Source organism: Sceloporus occidentalis, unplaced genomic scaffold, assembly GCF_023333645.1.
Source record: "Sceloporus occidentalis isolate IW3139 unplaced genomic scaffold, rSceOcc1.0.p SCAF_18, whole genome shotgun sequence".
NCBI classification, from domain to species: Eukaryota; Metazoa; Chordata; class Lepidosauria; order Squamata; family Phrynosomatidae; genus Sceloporus; species Sceloporus occidentalis.
Genome location: NW_028316998.1, coordinates 8,344,722 through 8,368,307, shown reverse-complemented (window position 1 = coordinate 8,368,307; position 23,586 = coordinate 8,344,722). Strand labels below are relative to the sequence as shown.

Below are 23,586 nucleotides of genomic sequence, written 5' to 3'. Positions count from 1 at the left end.
AAAATGTCTCCTGTGTTTTAGCTTCTTGCTCCAATTTGAGTCTAAGGAATTCAGTTTTAGAGTACAGATGTCAGTTGCCCTCAAAATTTAGTGTTTTGCAACCAGGGATAGGCACGGACATGTTTCACGGTGGACATTTTGCAAAAGTAACTGGACTGAAGGAAACCATTATTTTTTCTTTCATTATGCCAAATAGTAAGTATTCCCTTTACAATGGCACCAAACCAGCAAAGACTAACATGTTCCAAATAGTAAAATAAGATATATTGTGATAGATAAATAAGTAAAAAAATGTGTGCTTTACATGCAGTTATTTATTCTGAAATGGGCATATATTCTAACCCCTTCAAGCCCCTATGGTATGCCATTTAAAAGGTGGCAGAATGCTCCTTAAGATGTACCTTACGTGTTGACTTTTTTACAGGGGTACATCTCCCTGGCACTGCAATAGCGATCAGGCTGTCTCATGACAACCTGGACAACCTGGGCCATTCCCTTCCGGTAGGCATCAATACTGACACCGGCTGGAGTGTTTTTGGAGGAAAGGAGAGACCTAGATCTCTGATGGCTCCAACTGCTGATCGCATACATTGTGAAGCCTTGCTTGGTGGGCACAGTCCTATAAGCACAGTAGTGATCAGAGGGCACCCCTTCCAAAAAAGAAAGACAAAAATATAAAAAAATTAAATATAAATGAAAGAAACAGTGGCATCACTGACAGCTGTAAAGTATAACAGAGATCCCCAAAGGGATCTCTATCCATATTGCACTATAATATGATATATATATATATATTTTAAAGTGCCCCAATATCCATTAACCCTAACACTGCAAGTAAAAAAATGAAAAAAATGAAATACAAATCTTGAGCCAGTAGTATTTTAAAAAGTAATATTGCTGCTGTGCAACTAAAACTTAATGACTGAAACTAAAAAATGTATCTGGCGAAGTGTTAATAAAGGCAGCTTCTCTGTGTTTTACAACCTCACCAACCTTTTTCTAACCTCTTTCTCTGCATTTAGTCTCTCTCTTCTGCATTTCCAGTTTTTTTTAGCTATATCTCCTTTTTTACACCTCTATTAATGACCCCCCTCTCCTTTTTTATATCCTCTTGCTGTGCTCTTTTCTTTTGCATGACTATCACTAAGTTTTATTGTGCCTCTAGATTCCATCTTAATATTTTACTCCTCTCTCTCTCCTCCCCCAAAAGCAACAGCCACTACTTACCTCCTGCACGTTCCTCAGAGCTTGTATCTCCCTCGCTGACACTGTGCGCCCAGGAATGACATCACTTCATGGCACGTAGTGTCAGTGGATGAGGAGTACCTTAATGGAGAACACGTTGTGGGACCAGAACAGATCTCTGTATCTTTGCGATCTACCTCAGTTTAGCAATTTATCTGAGTGACAAATACATTAAATCTTTTATATAAAGTGAATATAGTGGCAAAAGTGATCATTGTTAACCTGTTTGCACACTTCTACCCAGAATCCCTTGCAGTTGCTGAGGGAAAAACAAGTCTCCTGGCATGTCCGGTGGATGTACATTAGTGTTTCATAATGTCTCTGTTACCACCTTAAGTGGAGAGGGTTTCCATCACCTTTACCCCACCATAACATTTGTTATCAGAATTCTTTATGGCAGACAATGGTTTCCATGTACTAAAACCTTGCCTATTACTGTTTGCAACCACCTAAGTATGTATTATAATTACCAAACCTATGTTGGTCAGGTAGGGATAACAAACACAAAATGTAAGAATATAATCTCTTAACACCAGTCCTGAGCTAGATGTAAACATGTTTAAATCCTGTATGTAACAATAAGAGAATCGTGAAATCACAATATAATGGCACTGTCATCTCCTTTGTGTTTTTTTACCCACAATTTTGCCAAATGTTGTTGTTTTTCATTAACCTTCTCTTTATGTATATCCTCTCTCTCTCTAGTCCTATCATTCCTCCAAAAAACATTTGAGATTCCCTCCTGCTTTGTCTACTTTTGTGGCACAGAATGGAGCCCAATTCCTGGTGGTCCAGAACTGGATGCAGATGTCAGCAACTGCCAGCACGGAACTCTCGATCAGTGCTTCCCCATAATCTCTGTGTAAAGTGTAAATGGCCCACATGGGGAGGGAGATTAGAGATCTCCCTCATAACTGCACCAATGAGCAGAGCTGCAACCATTCAACATAGGGCAGTATGTATCTCTGCTCTGCACACTATTTTGGGTCTGTGCAGAGATATCTTTTGATTTCCTCAACTGGGCTATTACCTAATGCACAAAACTGACCAACAATGCATTGTGTTCACTTGGGGTTCTCTTCATTATAGCTTCCCAATAAAAAATGTTAAAGTGAAATTCTCAACGGTCAAAAAACGCTTAAGGGGCTGTTCACTAATGCCTGAATTTAGCAGAACTGAACCTGAAGATGGGGGAATCTGGAGGTGAATCACATGCCTCAAATGCTCCCTAGAGATGTCCTCGTTTGAACAACTAAGGAAAGTCCTAGTAAAACACAGCGGTAATCAGTGGGATCATACAATGTGAGTGATCAAAAAATGGCACTCCACTCCACTGAGAATAGTTGAACACTGATCCCTTACAAATAGACGTCTTGCTTTTCTTTTTACAGCCCTGTAATGAAAAGGTTCCAACGCAGTTGACTGTATTATATATATATATGTGTGTGTTCTGAAAGAAAAGTCATCTGAATTCCGGCATCTGTTATTGGACCAATATGGTTATATCAATTGTCCAGGCTATAAGAAACCAAAATCTTAATAGTTCACAACCGATATTTCATGATGTTGAATTACCTTTCAATGTTTAATGCTTTGCAAAGATCACTCTAAATGAGTATAATATAATAACCTTTACATCAAAATGAATTAAAATATGCATCATACCTCAAGGTTGTAATTTTCTACTGTTCTTTTTAAAGGATCCACTATTTGCCAACAGATCAAAATGCACAAATCAATAAGCAGCATTCCACCAACAATAACCAAAAGTTTTTGATCCTTGATAATCTAGGGAGGATAAACAGAAACATTACAATTGTTATTATTTTCTACAGCACAGTACAATGGATAAACAGGACATAAAAAATAATGTATCAAACAACAATTTGGACTTACAGAAACAAAAGGTAAGGGGACCCTGCTCATTCTAACGGAAACATTATTAAAGCACAAGATATAGGACAAATTGTATGTTGTCTTCAATATTTGGACCTAATCAACAACCAACAGGGCACAGAACAGATTAGTGACCCAAGTCATTATTACCCAAAAGCAAACAGCATGCCCAAGCATACGTATATTTTATTTTAACCTGGAGCTGCACACGCTTGCGTGGGCAGGCAGGGGCTCACAGGTTCGAGGATACAGAGATCATGTTCACTCAATGGATGAAATCATGCATATAGTTTACTAACCAAATGAAAATACATGCATAATAATCAACTGAAAGAACAATGAAACAGATTATGCTTACTTCCTTTCCTACACTGGGAGACCCTCAACGCTATATGCTACTTTACAGTGTGAGAAGGCTTAACTGCTGGAAGGGTGCCACTTTATATATTTTAGTAATACATGAAAGTCTATGTAATTATCTGGCTACGTGAACATGTACATTAACTATTGTTTAGCAATTTTGTGGTTAGTTCCATGCGATACTCCTTATCCTGTTACCAATCTCTCAAAATTGTAGGTCTAATGACATGTTCAACTGTGTTCATCTAGAACTTTCAACATGGCATCTTTGATTTAAAAGTCCTGTTATGCTTTTATACAGAGAATAACTGAAAAACAGCATAATATAATAAAACATTTCTTCATTAACCTTTACAGCAGCATGCCTTAATCCAGGCTCATAACTAGAAATCACAGGACCCTGGTGCAAAAATTCCCCAGGGCCCCCAACTTTCCCAAGAAACATGTCTTATAGTGCCACCTCTGCCACAAACCACTTGTGAGTGCCTTGGCCCCAAGCAGCTTACTGGTGTCATCCGAACCTCCAAACACCCTGTTGGTGCCATCTTTCCCCTAGCTTGTCAGTGCCCCCAAACAGCTTATCAGTGCCATCCTTGCCCCAAACATCTATGCTCATACACACAATGAGACATCCATGCTCACACACACAATTAGACATCCATGCTTCCACACACAATTAGACTTCCATGCTCTCACACTCAATTAGACTTCCATGCTCACACACACAATTAGACTTTCATGCTCTCACACTCATTAGACATCCATGCTTTCACACACCATTAAACACCAATGCTCACACACACACTATATAATTCCCACATGCTATATAACCCTTTTTGTACTAGTATGGTTTAAAAGAAAACAATCTGTAATTGCAATGTGAATGAACACTAATACAGTATGTCCAATAATCATTTGTCAGAAAGGCAGGGGGTAGGAAGGCAGATTATAAGTAATTTATACCACCAATACTCATGTATTATGTGCCTTTTTAAATAGTTTATATCTAAACCAGTTTTAGATGAGTTGTGGCCCTGCATAATGTCTAGTTAAATCTGTGAGCTTCAGACCACATTAAAAGCTAGCCACCATTTTTTATTACTAGTATAAGATTAAATATACATTTTAAAAATAGTGCTGCTCTAGTTTTTTTTCCATAACATAAAGTGTTCAGGCAGCTTAGCCAGTTGTATGTGTTTTAGCTCAATCCACTAGTCAGATATCCTGCTTTATCATACTGGTGAAAAATACAATGGCTCATTGCTAACATTCTGACTAACTAAATTGTACGTAGGAACGCTATAGCACTGCCATAAAGAACTTGCTCTGTGTAGTGATTGTGCAGGGAAAGACACCCAAAATATAATATGACTGACAATAAAAACAGATAAAAGAAAAACAAATAAAACATGTAAAAACTACATTATTGTATAGACCACTGAATTTATGCTCAAGTTGATTTGTTTTTTCCATTTTTTCCCCTTTAACTGCATGGTCAGTGTTGCCCTTTTTACAGGAGAAGGTCATAAATGCTGGATCTTCATGTAAAAACTCTACATAATAATAACTATTAAGGATTTATTCACCAATCCACAAGTTTGCCTTATCATAAATTTTGATTAACACAAAAAAATGCAGAAAATAGTGGCAATAGTTTAGCTAATTTAACTATGATGCCTTAAGCCAGTGATGTATTTTTGAGGGGAACTGTCCTTTGACCGACCCAGGGCAAGGACCCCAGCCACACCCAGCACTTACATTGCAGACGTTCAATAGCGTGTCCTTTATGTGCAGAGTGCCTCAACATGGCAATTTAACCAAACAGTCTGTTTCAGAAGGTTACCCATCATAAGGAAGTAATGAAGGTTGGTGTACATAAATTGTTTACGCCGGAGATTTCAGATCTCCTAAACTAGCCCGCTGAGCTTTGGTCCACTAGAAGCCTGAATGGCTTGTAAAACAAGACAGATGTTGCAGCCTACTTGGCCTAGGCTAAAATATGCTGTTGCTACAAAATCATCTGAGCAAATTGTATCATTTTAAAAAAGATTTTAGGCTAGGGAGGGGCACCAATGAGTCATGCACCTCAGTGAGTCCACCAACACTACAAATAACCTGCAATGAAAATGTTCACATTGAGGGTATTCTCATTAATGGGCAGACCCCTTTCTGTTCTAGATTGGTGCACAGCATACTGTACAGTCCTTGACATTCAATTGCCAAATGAGCACCTGTGTCAGTAAGAATATGATCATTTTGAATTCCTCACCTTTTTCTTCATTTTTACATTCTTGAAAATGGCATGAACTCTCCATGTCTTTGCAAACATTGCTCCAAAAGCTGTTGTGTAGCCCACAGTCAAAATCCAAGTCCTTACCTGTGAAAAAAATGGATGAATTATCCTTTGCTGTTAAACTTAAAAAATAATAAAAATATAACAGTTCACAGTGTCATGTATCTCATTAGGTTGTCATACTGTACATTTCAATGCACAAAATTCTAAAGCAATAATGAACAAACTTTTTTACTCTCAAGATAAAGAGACATTGATCTGACAATCATGCTTGATAAATTATACACGCTAGGGAAAAAGAAAGGAAACATTTAGAATTGATGTCACCATGCACAGTTAAATTAAAGAGCAATAGGGGTATCATCTTTATACCCCTCACTTAGCACAACTCTTTTCATATTCATACAAATACGAATCCTACATGTCCTTGGCCTCTGAGTCTGGCAGTCTTTGGTGTGTTTTTTTTCTCTGCCAGTCGAAAAGAAGATCTGTGGTTCAATTGGCACAGATCTCTTCTGTGGCGACAGCAGCATTGGCTGCCGTGGCCACACATATAATTAAATGGCTGGACTCAAGACCAGCCTTAGGGGAGGCGGCCTACTGGGAAATTTTCCCAGGAACCGGTAAGCTATAACGTACCTGGCAGGGGGCCTATTACCCATCCATGCTCTTTCACAAACTATTCCTTATACAGTGGGATCAGTGTCTTATAAAATGTCTTTAATCTATGCACCGCATTGTAGGGGTATGGATGTCCAATTCATACTCCTGCCCTCATCATGCAGTCAATAAAGGGGTTGAGTGGCGATGACGGGGGACCCTGGCCCTTTAACCCCTTAAGGACGCTGGGGGCAGTCCCTAAACCCATTGAAAACAATGCATTTTGAGCCCGTACATGTACGGGCTTTGTCATTAAGGGGTTAAGAACAATGCCTGCCTGATTTATATATAAGGAATCATGTTCAGTTTCTGTCTGTACCACATTATTACATTTAAGTGCACCTCTCACAACCCAAACTTGTTACAGCCTGTGTTTTTTTCAAAAAGCAGCAGTTCTTTTAAAGCAAATCACGAGGTTTCAAATAACACTATGCAACCTGAAGGTAATCAATGGTCTCTAGATTCGAATCCAGTGCAATCCACTGCAAATTCACTATATTTAGTCATGAGGGCACATCCAAAAGTGACAGACCCTTGAAATCTACTCAATATAGGACAAAATTATTTTTCATTACCTGTGTGAGGAAGGAAAGTCAACCAGAAATCATATTATGAATGGAACGTTACCTTGAGTTACAATCTAACAACTGTGTCCCAGCTGAACGCATTAGGCACCTGAATGTCTACACCAAACCATGCATTAGATTACAGTGTCTCTCATTGGTTTATTAAGGGACAAAGCAGGAGAAAAGAAAGAAGCACTATAAAACACCATGATATTTTACTTATGTTATTCATGTTTAAAGCTGTAACCCAAACATTGTTAGTATTTAATACGCCCAGGTACATTTCGTGGTTGTATAAAAGGGATAACGCCAAACCTAAAAAGAACGATAAAATAATACTATTCTAAGCTGTGCCCTAAAGCCATATGAAATCAAAGAAACTGCAATTTTAATGTAAGTTTCAGGTAGTTTTTTCATTTTAATATGTGAAAAGCAAATATAAATTTTGGAAAAGGGCATACACAACTGCTAGTAATGAAGCTGAAAGGTGGATATAAAATCAGATGCTCTGTAAACACTCTCTGATTTAAAATACATATTAATAAATTAACAGTTTTTGCATATATATAATATAAAATATATTTAATTTACATTATATAACTACATGTGATATATTTGATATATTAACCATAATTATTATAATATCTGTTACAAGGCAATTCCATGGCTTGCGGGTAACTGATTCAAATGAATCGGTACTGTCATTAATATACTGTTTTCTGACAGTAATAATTAAAATAATTTTACAAATAATTGTCTTCTAAATAAATGGGGTAATTTTTTTCCTGGATACCTTCCCATTCAAGTACTTAAATTGAATACTTTATATTCTATTTTCCTAATCCATTCTGATAGACCTTGGAAGCACAGCAATGCAATTGAAATCATTTTTGCTGGTTAGTTCCTATGAGCATTCTCACTCTCTCACTCAATATTTTTATTAGCTAATGTTTTTCAGATGCCACATACAGGATTTTCTAGTAAACAACTACATTGATGTCTTTGATCTTTAAGGATTCTCTTGTCTGGCATGGTGCCAAAAGATTGGCATTAAGCAGAAGAGGTACCAAGACTGAAAAATGAATTCATATTCATCTATTTGGTCCAACAATATCATTACAGGGAGTCGGCACAGTTTTATAAAGGAAAATTAATGTCAGAAGAGGTGAGCAAAAGGATAGATCAGGGTTTCAGTGGATGCAATTTATTTAGATTATTCATGAACAGGCTGAGGCAATATTTTTTGCATTTCAATTATATATCTGGTCAACCCCTTAATGCCAATTGACATGCCAGGCACGTCACAGAAAAACATCACCCATCCAATATCGATGCATTCAGCAAAACCAAGATCGGCAGCAGGTAATTTACTAACATGTAAAACTAATTGTAAAACTATAATTTATGAGCAAGTCGTAAAATTAGTGCTAAATCTACAAAAAGAATCTTGCATGGAGAGAGTTAAAATACTGGCATCTTAAATTTCCATGGGGTGTCTAATTTTATCAAATTGCCCGGGTTCAATGACATCCCAAAAAATAGGACATTGGCACATACTGACCAGACGTTGAAATTCCAGAAAAATGCACACCTGGCAAAGGTGGATTTTTACCTCCCAAATAACCTTACAAACCCATGCAAAATAATTACTACCACAAAGTTTGACAAACCAAAATGGTTTTGAAATAGTAATGTGCTACTTGCACGTATTGCCCTATAACTTGCATATTCAAAATGCAATGTCATAAAGGTCAGTGTTGGTGTAATGGTCGGGTGTCCCAATACATTTGTCCATATGGTGTATCTATAGAAGGTCTGTTGTAAGATCATAGCTATTTCCTCACAGGTCCATTGATTAAACACAATTTGTCCAGGGTTACCTATAGTTTGTATAATGATTTGAGATCATTTTTGTGGTAGAGAAATTAGTGTTCTCTCATGAGTTTTTCAGGTAGTTGGCTTTAAATTGCCCTGCTGACCTAACGATGTGCCTGCAAATGGAACTGTAAATTAATTATACACCATTACAAAAAAACATAAAACAAAAGCACTAAAATAGTGCTAAATAGAAAACACCAGAATAAGCTATTACCCAATGTGATGACTGTTACCATAAGACATTCTAAAAACCTGGACACTTGCTTGAAAAGTGAAGCATATTCTGTAGACATCCTTATTTATTCCTGGAAGATGTTATTACTTTAATGTGGTGTTTGTGATGGGTTTGTAAAAAATGGGTCACTATAAGACTCAAAAAAACTGTTTCATGGTAGCTAAAAGATGGTATCTGACAGATGGAAGTGGGAGTATTGGCAAAAGGACCCTACTGTTAGCTGAGCTTGCAGTACGGATCAAAACAACACATGAAAGAGCCCATTCCTTTTTTTCTCTTGTTTCATAAGGAAAGTGTTTGTCAAGTTCATTAAAAAAATAATATTATTACTAACTTACTTAACAATTTAACAAATTCAAGACGCAACAGTCAGCAGGAAAGTTGATGTTGACTGTCTTGAGGGAAAAAGTTGGTATGATGTTGGGAAAATTGTATCACAAAAGAAGGTGACTGTAGAAAAGTGATGTAATTTGTTTTGGATGTCATTTGTTTTGAAATAAATACGTTTAAAAAAGTGCAGAAACTTTTCGAACGTCCCTCGTGTATATTTATATATATTGTATTATATCGTATGTATCATATATTTATATTACATATTCTGGCATTAGTTGCCATGTCACTTTGCTGATTATCTGGAAAATAAAAGATACAGTTACTTAGCTAAATGTACTGGGTAGTAGCTATCAGAGACTCAATGCCAAGTTATGGTGTCAGAATCTGGACTGCACATTTATAGCAACACGCTTAGTGGGGGGGGGGGGGGGGGCACGAGACAGCTGTGCCTATGAATGACCAAATCTCCCAGATCACCCACACAAGATGAACAATCACCTGCACAGGATAAAGGATTTGTAATGGCCCCCAGGTGCCTGTTACAGATGCACTCTTTAAGACTCCTTTTACAAAATGCAGTCCTCTTAAGTGTGACAGATGCACTTTTATTCAGTAAGAATACTGTATAGTCGTATTGGTCCAAGAAAAAATTAAGTTTAAAAATAAAATGTATTTCTATAATTTTTTAATTCATTTTTTTGGTTATTTTCATTATGTAATAGAGGAAAACATAAGACCTATCATAGATATGGTATCTACAGTAATGAATTACTGTGTTACAGGCGGAGAATTATCCCAAGAATACTAATCTCAACAATAAAGACTCAGTGTATCAACCCAGGTGACTATTAATTATAAATGCCTCTTGTTTAAAAGTAACCAAAAATAGTGTTCACTATCGATGTGACATTTAAAGTGCACAGATCATCTGTAAAAAGGTGCAGAGTTCTTGGACTTCATTAAATGGAATTAGTTAAGGAGAAACATTGATGTATTATCTTTCTGGAACCAAAGCACCTGCTACACATTGCAGTATGTGTAAGTCAGTGAAACTGTTATATTCTTTAGATAGTAAAGTTTGTGTGATTGTTTTTTTTTAAATATGGAAGTGGAACCTAAAGGTTAGTACATTTTTTTCTCTACAGGTTACAGGTTAATAAAAGCATAGTAAGAAAACATAGCACTTCTATATTATTCATTGTTAAGGCTGTATGGGGTACAATATATACTTTTTACATTTTTTAAGGTGGAGATTCTTTCTATTATCTACCTACACAACATTTCATCTCAGAAATAAATAAGCATCATGCATGGTCAGTCCCAGTGAGTTTCTCCTAGAAGAAGTGCTGCGTATAAATGCCCGATTCTGAGCTTAGTTAAATCTTAATTGAAATAAATAATTTATGGTTGAGTCTCTTCCAAAATCAATTGATTCTAACAGAAAGGTCATTATCTGGTAGACTACTGGGATGCCTATGAGTTTGCTCCAGTTTCAACACAAGTTTCATCTAATAGACATGCCCTGCAAGGTATAAACACTTGTCAGTAGACACCAGCATCACTTGCCTCCTTCGGACAGATCTAGTGTAACAATTAGGCTTTCCCTTTCTGATAGGTGGCAATGCAGACCCCCACCTGACTTTGGGGAAGAGAAAAGAGACCCTGCTAGTGTCTCTGATTGCCCCCCCTGCTGGCCAATCACACACATTGCGATCAGCATTGCAGGGCTAAGTTTCTCTCTCTTCCAAGAAATGTAAAAAAGTAAAAAAAAAAATGTATTAAAAATAATATAAAATTAAAAAAGGAAAATAAATAAACACTATAAGGAGCTCAGTCACTGTGACATCATTGAAATCCAAAAGATCTATGGGAGATATTTCCAAAGGAATCTCTGTCAATATTGAAATGAGAACACATAATTTCTTGCAATCCTTTTGCCCTAGCACTACCGGTTTATAAAAAAAAAAAACCTTTACTACCCCCTAACCTCTTAAGCCAGTAGTATTAAAAATGTTACAATATAAGGTAATAAGTAAAGAATGCATATGGCCATCTAGAACATAAAAATATGTATCTGAGGTGAGCAGTGGCATCCACTGTGTAAAGGAAATCCTAAAGCGGAATTGCAAAAAAGTTTGCAATTATAATGTTTTATGTGTTTCTATGGTTTCAAAATAAATCCCTTCTTTTCCTGAAAAAGGATGTGTAATTTGTGTGGATACATGAAAAATATGTGGCAAAAAATGGTAGTTAGGGCTAAAATATACTGATAATCTCACACAGACTTAGTACAGATCCTTGAAGGTAGTTTTTGTCCTTTGTGATGTTCATACATAACAATTCTACAATTGGTCAATAATTTAACTGGTCGAGTGTCAAAATGTACAAAACTTAGAGATTTACTTACAGTACATAATGTTTCAAATGTGTTAGCAGAAACAAATGACCCATCGAGTCCAAAAAGAAAGATGGAAGCATAGGAAAGCATTCCTCCAAGAATAATAAGGTTATTCATGTAAGGACTGGACATTTTTATCAACCTAAGAAAAGAAAAAATAGGTCCGTGTTACAACACCTTAGAAACCATTATTTTGTAAGGGTAAAGTCAGCCTATATTTATGTTTCCAGGACCTTATTAATTAATTACTAATGATGACTAGGTATTTTCTTTTTAACTTTATAACATAAACATGTTGCACATTACCTTATACTTGTAAAACAAGGTTATGAAGTTAATCGAAGTAATAGTTCTATCTTTTGTGGGTTAACAAATAAGATGTTTGGCTATATTTGGAGTAGTTTCAATTGATTTATGTTGCGCATATCATCAGTAATTAATGTTGTTCCCATTTTTATTTGTTAGATACACGAGTACTTACTTCTGATTTCGGTTTTTTATATTAAAGAATAAAAATGTGCTAGCCATGATCATCCCAATAATGGTGATAGCTGAAAGAATACTGTAGAGTGGTAGATAGATCTGGCGACGCTCCATTCTGATAAAAGTTTGATCCTTCGGAGGTTCTACACCTGAAATATAAATAAGATTTTTTGTAAAATGCATACTGACTATGTGACAGTTTTAACTGGCATGGTTTCTCTTACTGTAAAATATATTTAAATTTTAAAAGGTGTATTCTATCCCCATCTTGAAGAACGAATATCAAAATTAGTTCAAACTCAATGAATCTAATAAATAATTGCAGTTTCCCAGATCCCAACAATTAATGAAAAGGAGTAGAGAATTCAATGAAAAATAGAGTTAAATGTTCCTATTACATAGAAAAATCTCTATTGATACCCATAAAAAAGTTTCACTTCTATATTTATAGCAAGTTTTTTCATTTATGTTTCACATTAGCTTTGTATGAAAAATTAATTTGTTAGCCATATGCAGCAGAGTACTCTATACTCCCCCCCCACAAAAACAAAAAACCCACAACAGATCTGCACATACAGGTATTGGTAGAAATACAGGTCATACTAGGCTATGGGGCTTTTACACAACTTTTCTTTAGATGCATTCAAGCACAAGCATGCATTGCATACGGACAATTTAGATTTTATTTTTTTTAGGTGAAAGCTATCCATTAAGTCTTTACACCATTTGATTGATTTTAGACATGATACTATTCCCCTCTGCTCTGCACGCTCTTAGCCAATGGAATCTTACGTGATTAAACTGGTAAGGAATTCAGCCATTGTAAAACAGCCATTGGCTTTACATCTTAAATATCTCAATATACCTTGAAATCTAATGGTGTCATTGATCAATTCCAGGCTGTCAGCTACTGCATTGTATTCGCCCACCTTCACCTCTTTACCATCTGCAGAGAAACAAAGGCAGAAAGTAATAGGTTACATTAGTCTTCTCACCATACATTTTTACTGTCAGGTTGTTACAGGCTAACATATAATTTAAGAGGTTTAAAATAGGTACATGCAAAGCTGACGTTCACCATGTTGTAAAGCACATGTGAATAAAATCATGGAGATGTATAAAGATGCCTTGGATCAACCTTGCGAGGTGTTCTAGGTCAATTGACAAATTTGTGACTTTATAAGTGCAAGTACTATAATCTCATAAATTACTCTATGTATGTGATATAATTCTGGCTTTCTGTGTGCCTTCTTCCTGCTTATTTGTAGGCTTTTCCAGGTGTCTATCTGGCTGTTTTGATCTTTATCTTCCTTTTTGTGCCATATATATATATATATATATATTTGTCTAATAAGCATATAGCATATTAACTCAACAATATATCGTTCTTAAATTGTTCTCGATGCATTGCTGAAGTTATAGTAAATATTTAATCCTGTATTCATAATGTCAATTAAAAGTGATAATCCACAAAAAGCGATAATGCACAAAAAGTAATATCTAGCACCAACAGTATTGTAAAAAAAAAAAAAAGTTGAATATGTTAATTGAATATATAAAGCTCACTGTCAAATCGATCTTTAGTTTGATGCATAATAAACTGGGAGCAAAACACAAAGGTTTAACATAGAGCACTAACAGTGTTTAAAAGATGTCTACTCAAATACCAACCAAGAACCTCTTTGCATATTGTCATTTAATTTAATAATAATAATAATCAAATAAAACCTCTAATGGTGAAAAAAATTAAGAAAGAATCTTACAATCTCCAGAGCGACCAATGCGAATGTAAATGAGAACAATTCAGCCCTCTGTAATATGGCCAAAAAGTCTTTTCATTCGTCCACCAGAAGAGTTACGGGGATAACTGGTAGATTCTCCCAAAGGAGGTATGGCAGAGAAGGCAGACAAGAAGACGTTTTGGCCATATTGCAGTGGGTTATGCAGCGCCCATTTACAAGAGTATTGGTTGCTCTGGGGATAATAAGATCGTTATATTTGGTCACCATTACAGGTGTTATCTGAGATACTACACTGTCTATAAGCTATTTTTCTGTCTCTTTTGTGTTTTTTATTTTGCATACCTTTACCCTATTACTTTTTCTCTCTCTTTATTCTTCATGTTACTGTAAGACAATTGTGGATTTTGCTTCTTATGCTGTGGCTGCGTTCACATATTACTAGTGGGTTTCTAGTCTACTGAGAGAATTAACCACATTAATATAGTGCTTACAAGCAACCTTTTATTCATCTTGGATGAAGTCTCTAACTCTGACAACTGTTGTACATATTCTCTTAATGTGGAGTCAGTATTTCTATTTTAAACCTTGCTTGTCTGCTTGTTCTTTTATAGGAAAAAAATGGGTCAACCAAGCAATGAATAGTAGATTTGATGGGAGAGGAGCTAGACACGAGAAGAGACAGTGTCCCGTCTTGTCTTGTTTGACAAGTTTGATACTTTAAATAGGTTCCCTTTTCTGCTGTCAACATTGAGGAGGTTCTTGGTATTTAAATATAGCATATTTAAATATATAGTAAGACAACTGTTATCATATAATAGATAACGTCTGCATGTTACCTAAATGCATTTTAGTTGGGTAGGTGCAGCAACATATTTGTTGCCCCCTTTACAGCCACTTTATATACTGCTGTTCATATTAAGGACATGGGTAACATGCTGTGCAGGCTGTGTCAGTTAGGCATAGTTAATAATGATGTAAGTGGGCTGGTTGGTGATGTCAGAGACCTCGTTTGTATCTACCCTATTAAGCAGAGGTGCATTGGGGAGAATCACTGCCCAATAGGGGACTGTCCCCGGGGGTTTTAGGTAGTATTCTTTATAATGATACCATTGCCTCAGACCTTTTTTTTGTATTGGGACTGTCAACCAATGATTATAATGTAATAATTATTAAAACACACACATATATATATATATATATATATATATATATATATATATATATATATATATACAGTATATATATTATCTGATGCACAAATCTTGAGCGTGAAAAATCAATAATGAGCTGCGTGAAAAGTGTGTTTTCATCATAATTATATCAACCTACAGATATGCTTTTCTGAAGCATGGTTATTATTTTGACTGTTCATTTTGGAAAATATGACGAAATATGCCAGTATAATAAGAGAGTTACATAACGTTTTTTTTGTCAGGGACGCTCTTTATTCTTTGACAAAAACAGCCCGTTAACTTTTCCATTAAGAGCTGAGGGAAATTTCCTAGGGCGCAAGCTGAGATGTCACATTATTAACTCTACATGCTCCAGTGCTATGAAATACAGGAGAATTAGTCAGCAGGAGAGTTTATAGGAGAGACACAGTTGGATTCCACATGTTTACGTTGCAAAGGACCCATCTCAGTGAGCTTCTGCTGCAAAAATAGCTTGGATGGCCCTAAATAAAGCATATTTAAATCTGCGAGGTTCCTTTAAAGTCTTCTCAATGATTGAACTAGGAATTACACAGGAATATATGGGAATTCAGGCCACCTTGGGTCTGAATGCACAGCTTGGGTGTATTTGGTATTCATTGTGTTTATCGGCACAGTCTCCTTAGTTTACTTTGGGGTATGACATTATACTGCGGTGCTGAGAGAGCAGCTACAAATCTGTCACCACTCTAGCACAATACTACAATTTTATTTGTCCACATATTTGAAAAATAATCTATTTTTAATTGTGTTAATCTCTTTTAAATAAATGTTGTTTCTAGGATTCTAAAATATTTACAATTTAGAGTGATGATAGGAGTGTAGCTATAAAAAAAAGGAGACGGTTAGAGGAACTCTGAAATTGTTCCGAGTGGTATGATTACCGTTGTTACATTGTTACAGCAGTTATAAGATTACAGTAGTTTTGACAAATTACTGACAATGCACTGACATTCCTTTGAAAGTTGTGACAACATCCAGTATTGTCTTCAAGGTAACAGTATACATGTCTACATTTACATGTCAAATGATGGATGTGTGCATGGGTTTTTTTCCCAATATTTATGTTGGTATACATTTCATCATTAAACAATTTATGCCATTTTATTGCGTAAAACCTGTTTTGCAAGCGCCCCCTGCAGTAATTGCTGAGCTGGCATTGTAACATGGAATGTTAATTTGACTGGATCATATATTATACAGTTCAGAAAATGTTGTAATAAAACCATTTATACATTTTTGGAATCTCAGTTTTGCCAATGTAACCCTGTTTATTCACTCTGCTGATATCTTTATTACATGTCCTCCCCTACGATGATGTGGCTATAGGAGAGGATATGGTTAGCCCCTATGGTGAGGAGTTAGTAGAATCTAGGAGGGGAATGGGCATGACCAAACACAAATCCACTATCCAGAGACTGAAGATATTAAAGGAGAAATAAACTTCTTTAGTTTACACTTTTTTATATTCAATGGCAAAGAAAACACATTTTTTTGTAAAATCACTATGTCATTGATGATGTCATTTGTGATGTTATGTCATGTAATTAGCAATAGCATGTGTTTTAAAGTTTGGCATTAACCAACAACAGCAGTAACAGGTATTTCTACAGCACTTTTCTCCCAGTGGGACTCAAAGTGCTTTACAGGGGTAAACATATTTATATTATCTTAATGTAGTTACATAATTGAAGATTAATGTGGAACAATACAAGTGAATTAGCTGAATGCTTGGGAGAAAAAATGAGCTTTTAGTCTTATTTTTTCTAAAGATGACTGAATGTGCCAGCATAGTTCCAGCGTGTAAAATAATTAATTGAAGCCTGATTCTGTGCCCACCCTGGGAACGAGTTTAGATGTAGGGTGATAATAAATCCTTCAAGTAACAGGGGTACTGGTTCTTTAGGACTTTAAATGTCAACAAGCCAGTGACGATGAAGTTATTTTCTGGGAGGCCTCGGTATAGTGTGTTGAGTGATCCAGACGAGAAGTCCCAAAAGCATGGATTAGAGTGGCAGTGTCCTGAGATGGAGTTAGGTACTTTGTCCTGGCTATGTTCCTCAGATGAAAGAAAGCCTATTTTGTCACAACAGAAATCTGATTTTTAAGTGACACACTGCTGTCCATCAACACTCCAAGGTTTCACACTTCGCTTGATGTGGATAGCTCTGAATCACCAAGTATTACACTGGGTGGACTGGCATTCAACAGGAATTATGAAGTTATCCTCTTGATCAATGGTCTCAAATGCAACTGATAAATCTAGAAGAATTTGTATTGAGCAATTACCCCATCAGGAGATCATTTAGAACACAAACCAGGGCTGTTTCAATGCTGTGTTGTTTTCTGAAGCCTGATTGGAAAGTATCAAAGATGTTGTTTCTTGAGAGATGGGCCTCAAGTAGAAACTTTTTTTTTTGCCATTGAATTTTTATTTATTTTTTTAAACATACATCACTTAACTCAAATTATAAGTATCTATTTTTTAAATAACTACTTTGCACTAAAAAAAAGTTCAATGCTTTTTAATATACGGAGCCCAGGGGAAAAAGAGTTTCATATAGAAACTCAAGTTGACACCCACAAAACATCCCAGGTATGTTTATAAATAAAATACCCCCATTATCTCTGGTGTATATATGCAATTTCAAAACTAGGAAGCAAATCTAATTTAGACTTATTATTTCATAAAAGCATGCAATTTGATCTTATTTTCTTCATATAAAGGGAATCCTAAGGCCTTTTTTACGCACAAGAGCTTTAAAAATAATGAAGTTGAAACAGTGCATGATGACTGACAGTCTTAAAACTAAGGTTAATTATTGCTAAGAGCAGGTGCTGGTTGGATGCTTTGCGAAGAAAACCTTTTGCTTAAGTTGCCTAAAATGACCTTTCCTGTTTAAACAGGCTAACTTGTTTCTTACTTCACATAATGTTAATTGACCTTTAAAAGGTATGCAGAGCTGCAATTTACTGCAGGTTGTGAGGAAGTCGATTGAAAGGATGCTCAATTGTTTCAAATTCTTTTCGCACTAATTGTGTCTGGATTTAAACTTTTATTTGACTGGATGTCCACATGCCTTAAATCAGTTTAATATGACTTACTAGCAAGGACACTTGAAAAGTGATGGTGGAGTAGCAAAGGAACAAAAGAAGGATCACTTAATTTCACAACTGAACAGATTTGTAAATTTATGTTTGCAATAAAGATATATAGAATAGGGCCTAAGCATCGAAGAGTCCACCATTACAACTGGTTTTATTTGATCATTTATTAAAAAGTAGTAAAATATTGTTATTTAACACTGAGACAGATCAACTTTTTATCTGTTTGTTAAATGTTTATGTAAAATTGCCAGTTATTAAATATTCTCTTCACACATTATTTGCTTATGCGTTTCCAAAACTGTTGTGACACTATATATTTAATCCAAAGGGTAACATGCTAGCATGTGAGTTGTATTCGCCTTTTACTACTACATATATATATATATATATATATATATATATATATATATAACACTGAAAAATTATTCTGTTAGTATGGTCCTATGGGGTGCTTCTTCTAGTGCTTCTGTCATAAAGTGCATAAGTTAGAAATACCTCTCCCAGCACTAGAATCCCAATGCATTTAATTAACCCTTTTAACAACTGCAGTTGTAGGGGATATGAATGGGAGATCAGGCTAGAAAATGGCAGCCTGGTCTATTCTCTGATAGCTGTGGCCAAAATTTGTGGCCCAGAGCTGCCAGATTGAATGTGACAGTCAAAGTCCAAATCAACAAGGATTTCAATGCCTGAACAGAAAAATCCTGTAATATCTATCCTTGTAAATAATTTTAAAAATCCCTTTCCCGGTCCCATACAATGCTCCCCAGTTACCTTTAAAAAAGTTTCAAAAGTATACAAAAAGCGAGTAATTAGAATTGGGGGCAATTACCTAAGTTTTGGGATATAGCTGAACATAAAATGTTTTTTTTTTTCTTTTTGGGAAAAAGACACAAAGCAAAATTGCAAAACAGGCATCAAAAACATGAAAACAAAAATAGTTAACACCAAAATTGGAAGAGATTGGTAATAATATGGCTGCCTGAAAAGTTTTCCTAGTAAATTAGCCTGGGTTGTCTTCTTTTTAATAACAAATAATTTTATGAGGTGGTTTTGTAATCTGACTACTGTTGAAGTCCCACTATGCAAAATTTCATTAAAAAACAAAAACACTATAACTGCCAACATAAATTCATTAATTTTAATATTGTTTTTCAATCGCTTGTGATAGCATTATCTACATGATTTAATTCAGCCTAATGTTTTGTATGTAGGAGGGCACATGGATGTGGATGTATGTATGTATCTATAACTAAATTGATTGAGTATATTTTAACTTGCTTTGATGTTTGATCAAGCAGTTTATGCTCATATATGTCTTATGTATGGTGTAATAAAAAGCTGTGATTTATTATAGTGTGTCTCCTAACAATTGATAAATATCCTTTTGGGTCAAAAGATGCCGGCAGTAATGTATTCTATTAAAAATGCATTTAAAGAAACAGGACATTTTCCTGTTATTCCACATGAATGCTCCTAATTTTTCTTTCAGAAGAGCAGGTAGACAAGAGCACTGATGTTGACAACACCGCTGAATTTTTTTAAATATGATGGTACAATAGACTACAACACAGATTCTTAAGGAGCACTGATGGGTCTCAGATATCATCACAGTTACATTCTTGGACAGTACACATTTAATACAGTATCGGGCTATATGAATGCATACACAACATAAAAAAACTATCATGTTATTGTCCTGTTTTTTTCAAAAGAAACATAGAATTCCAGAGAATTTGGTCCATCTAGTCTACCCAGTTTTCTTGACTTTTCATCAGCTATAGGTCTTGTCTTATATTCAAGATAGCTTTATACAGGGGCAAAACTATAAACTATAGGACTCTGGTGCAAAATTGCCCTGTGACCTCCCAACTTCATGAACCAAAGATGTCCAGAGGGACATATTGTTCCACTTTTTTTGCTGCCCCTTGCCCCACCCCCTCCAACATACACTGTGGCACACACGTAAACACACTAACATACATTTACACACTCACTAACAAACACGTATACACTAATTCACACACACCTTCTCACACCACCCATGCTAACACAGGCTCCATCTCACACCACATATACATACAGTATATGCTCATACTATGGACCTCGACTTTGCTGTTTGCTGTTTGCTGGTAACCCGATTTTGGCTGCTCTACTTGCTGACCCGTCTTCCGTAACCCTGACCTCGGCCTCCATTCTAACCACTCTCTATGCTGCATCACAGACTCCTCACCAGTAACTATCTTAACATACATACACATTCATGCTCACATACATACAAACATACATACTACCTCCCTTCTGTTTGCACTCCCTTACCTCTTCTGCAGATCTCAGTCTGTAGAAGCTGCCTCGGTCTCACCTCAAAGTCATGTGACATAAAGTGACCCTGCTACATTCCTGCCTCCCCATGCTGTTTCAAAATTGTTTAGAACGGGCCGGTCTAGGTCAGAAGGACCCTTTCTGAACAATTTTGATGCTGCACAAGGAGACTGGAACAAGTTGTTGTCAGGGCCCCTAGAGAGACAGGCCACGTTGCAGTTGCGACGGCTGTAGTAAGGCCACTGGCTTTATGCCATTGCCATGCATGTTTAAATAATAACTGTATAATAGGTGGAGGGGGATAATGCATAAAGGATAGGCACAATTTGGTATACTATGGGAATATATAGGGGCTTAACATAGGGCGGGCCCTTTGTTGTTCGTAATTTAAAGGCCGGTGAGTGGCTTTGGTTGGAGGCAGGGCTAGGTGTCCATTGGGCAAGGCTAGCTATGCAAATAAACAAATAAATTATACATATCTGAAATCACAGTTTTTCACCCACCCTCTTTTTATGCCAACAGTATGTTTGTGAATCCCCCATTGTATCCTTATACAATTCTTTCAATAACTTACAGACTCATAACTTTTGAATTACCTTTTCAAACAGAATAAAAGTGACAATAAAATCTAAATGCAAAAAATATATAAAGAAAACGTTAAGCATGTTAGAATTTTGTGAAACCTCTACGTTTACTAATCCCTAACTGCATCGTTCACAAAGGGGCAGCATTTAGCACTTGTCGGACCAAAATGTCCAATGTGATTACTTTTTAATGACAAATTGCATACACATCCTATTTTAGTGCAACACAGTTTTGCCAATACCAACCTGATGGGAATTAAATATATACAAGTTTTCTATTCTAAAATGTAGGGATCTGCATGCTTAACAATGCCTCACTGATCAAGCCTTCTTTAATTTATATATAGGAAAACTTTCTGGCACTGGTAAAATGCTTAAGGCTCCAATGTCAATTTGACTTTGTGTCACAGCTGGATAATAAAAAAAAATATATATTCATTTTTAGGTAATGTGTTATGGTACTAAAGTTGAAGCAAGTAATGGCAAATAATAAAATGTTCTGAAGATAGTAAAAAGACGTTATTGTGCAAAAAACAGCTAGTCATTTAATATATATGTAAAAAAAAACTTGGTAATGGTATGCTGAATATTAAAAAGATGATACCCTTTATAAAATTATTTCTATAGGTGCAGGGTATGCTGTAGCACATAGCACATATGAGAAAGTTACCACGCCTCTTTTAATTATATCTACAGCTTTTTGGGGTTTTATTGCCATACCAGTTATTTTAAAAAAATGTTTGTGCTACAATTTTTTTAAGCAGCAAATGTTGTAAATCATAGTCAAAAACCTAATTTAAATTATCAGGTGTTGCTGACATTTTTTAAATTGTCTGCTCTCATTTTGTTAAAGACAAGAATTTTAATGCGACCCCATGACACAACTTTGAACCAAAACTATCAATGTTTGCGCTATATGCCGACAGCCAATTTATAAAATGTGGGTTTAAAAAATAAAAAACAGCATAAGTAGGAATCATACAAACTTCACTTTAAAGTAACCATAATATTTGCATATATTTTAACTGGTTCTGTATATAAATTATGACAAGATGATTTGGTTTGTAATGTATCTCCTTGAATGAATTACTTATGAATAGCAAGTTAATATTTATTTTGAACGTCTTTCAGCTGTCACTTATTTAACTAGGCTGGTGTAGAGAAAAAGGCTTAATTTATACAAAAATGATTGGAAATTATAATAATAATAACAATAATAATAAAGACATTGGTTGTTTATGTCAAACTGTCAGATTATTTTTATGCCAGGTTTAGCTGAGAATGATGTTCATCTAGCTGGTATTATATAAGTAAACCACTGAACTGTAAGATTTTGTGCAAAGCCACTTAAGCATAAATAATTCAACAGAAAAAGAGAGAGCTCGTTTTTCTTCCATTTAGCAGTGTTTGTTAACTATTACAAGGTAACAGACTTAATGATAACAAAAATGAATTTTCCTTAATATGTGTAACTTAGCATTCTTTCTTGCTTATAAAATATTCCTTATTCCATTATACACAGTACATCAAAACATAATTATACACACAAAATATGATTAGCCTTATTATATGTGGCACATTGGATGGGGACATTATATTCTTATTCACACTGTCCCTATGCTATAAATATATTAAGTGATGGTTGTGGTTGTTTGGCAATATTTTGACCTTCTGCTATATTAACACCGTGATAAAACCTCTTTATCACACAGAATAATGCCGCTATATTTATTTATACATTTTAAATTAAAGGTTTTGTCACTTACTGTAGTCACATTTGTATTTAGTTCACCAATGTACCCAACAATACACAAGGCTTGGGTTTTTTATTGTATAATTGTACATTGAGTGGATATTTATTAGTCAAACGAGTAAACATTTGGGGTTTATTTGCCAACAGTTGTTCCAGAGAGAGCTGTTCCACTTTAAGTATGCCTTCATCACATAGTTTCCTGAAAGTCATCTTACCAACTTTTGTTTTTGTGAGAGACTCACCTTTTTTAAACTTTTTTTTATTCAAGGTTATGTGCCAACATAGGGAAATCACATAATTGACAGGTAATCAAATGTCGTTAAAGTAAGCAAGCTGTGATATATAGACCTGACAATAACATTTTCCAATTTGTTGATAACAGGAAGAAGACATGAGGACTGGCAGGGATCGACCACGGGAGTCACCATTAACCCCCAAACCAGGTCCTCCAGCAGCTATTAAACATAAGAAACAACACTAATTAACCAATATTAAACTGAAAAGAAAATCTGTCTCCGT

The 23,586-nt window shown here is 35.5% G+C and overlaps 1 protein-coding gene across 1 annotated transcript in view; it reads right to left on the bottom strand.

The window, feature by feature from the left end:
• The window catches only part of LOC149302575 (gamma-aminobutyric acid type B receptor subunit 2-like), a 240,097-nt gene that overhangs the window by 43,242 nt on the left and 173,269 nt on the right, over positions 1 to 23,586 (bottom strand). The window contains exons 9-13 of the mRNA XM_089482242.1: positions 13,213 to 13,293; positions 12,346 to 12,496; positions 11,874 to 12,006; positions 5,771 to 5,878; positions 2,911 to 3,033 (exon numbers count right to left, since the gene is read on the bottom strand). Of these exons, the coding sequence (XP_089338368.1) occupies positions 2,911 to 3,033; positions 5,771 to 5,878; positions 11,874 to 12,006; positions 12,346 to 12,496; positions 13,213 to 13,293 (596 nt within the window). The remainder of the gene's footprint in view (positions 1 to 2,910; positions 3,034 to 5,770; positions 5,879 to 11,873; positions 12,007 to 12,345; positions 12,497 to 13,212; positions 13,294 to 23,586) is intronic.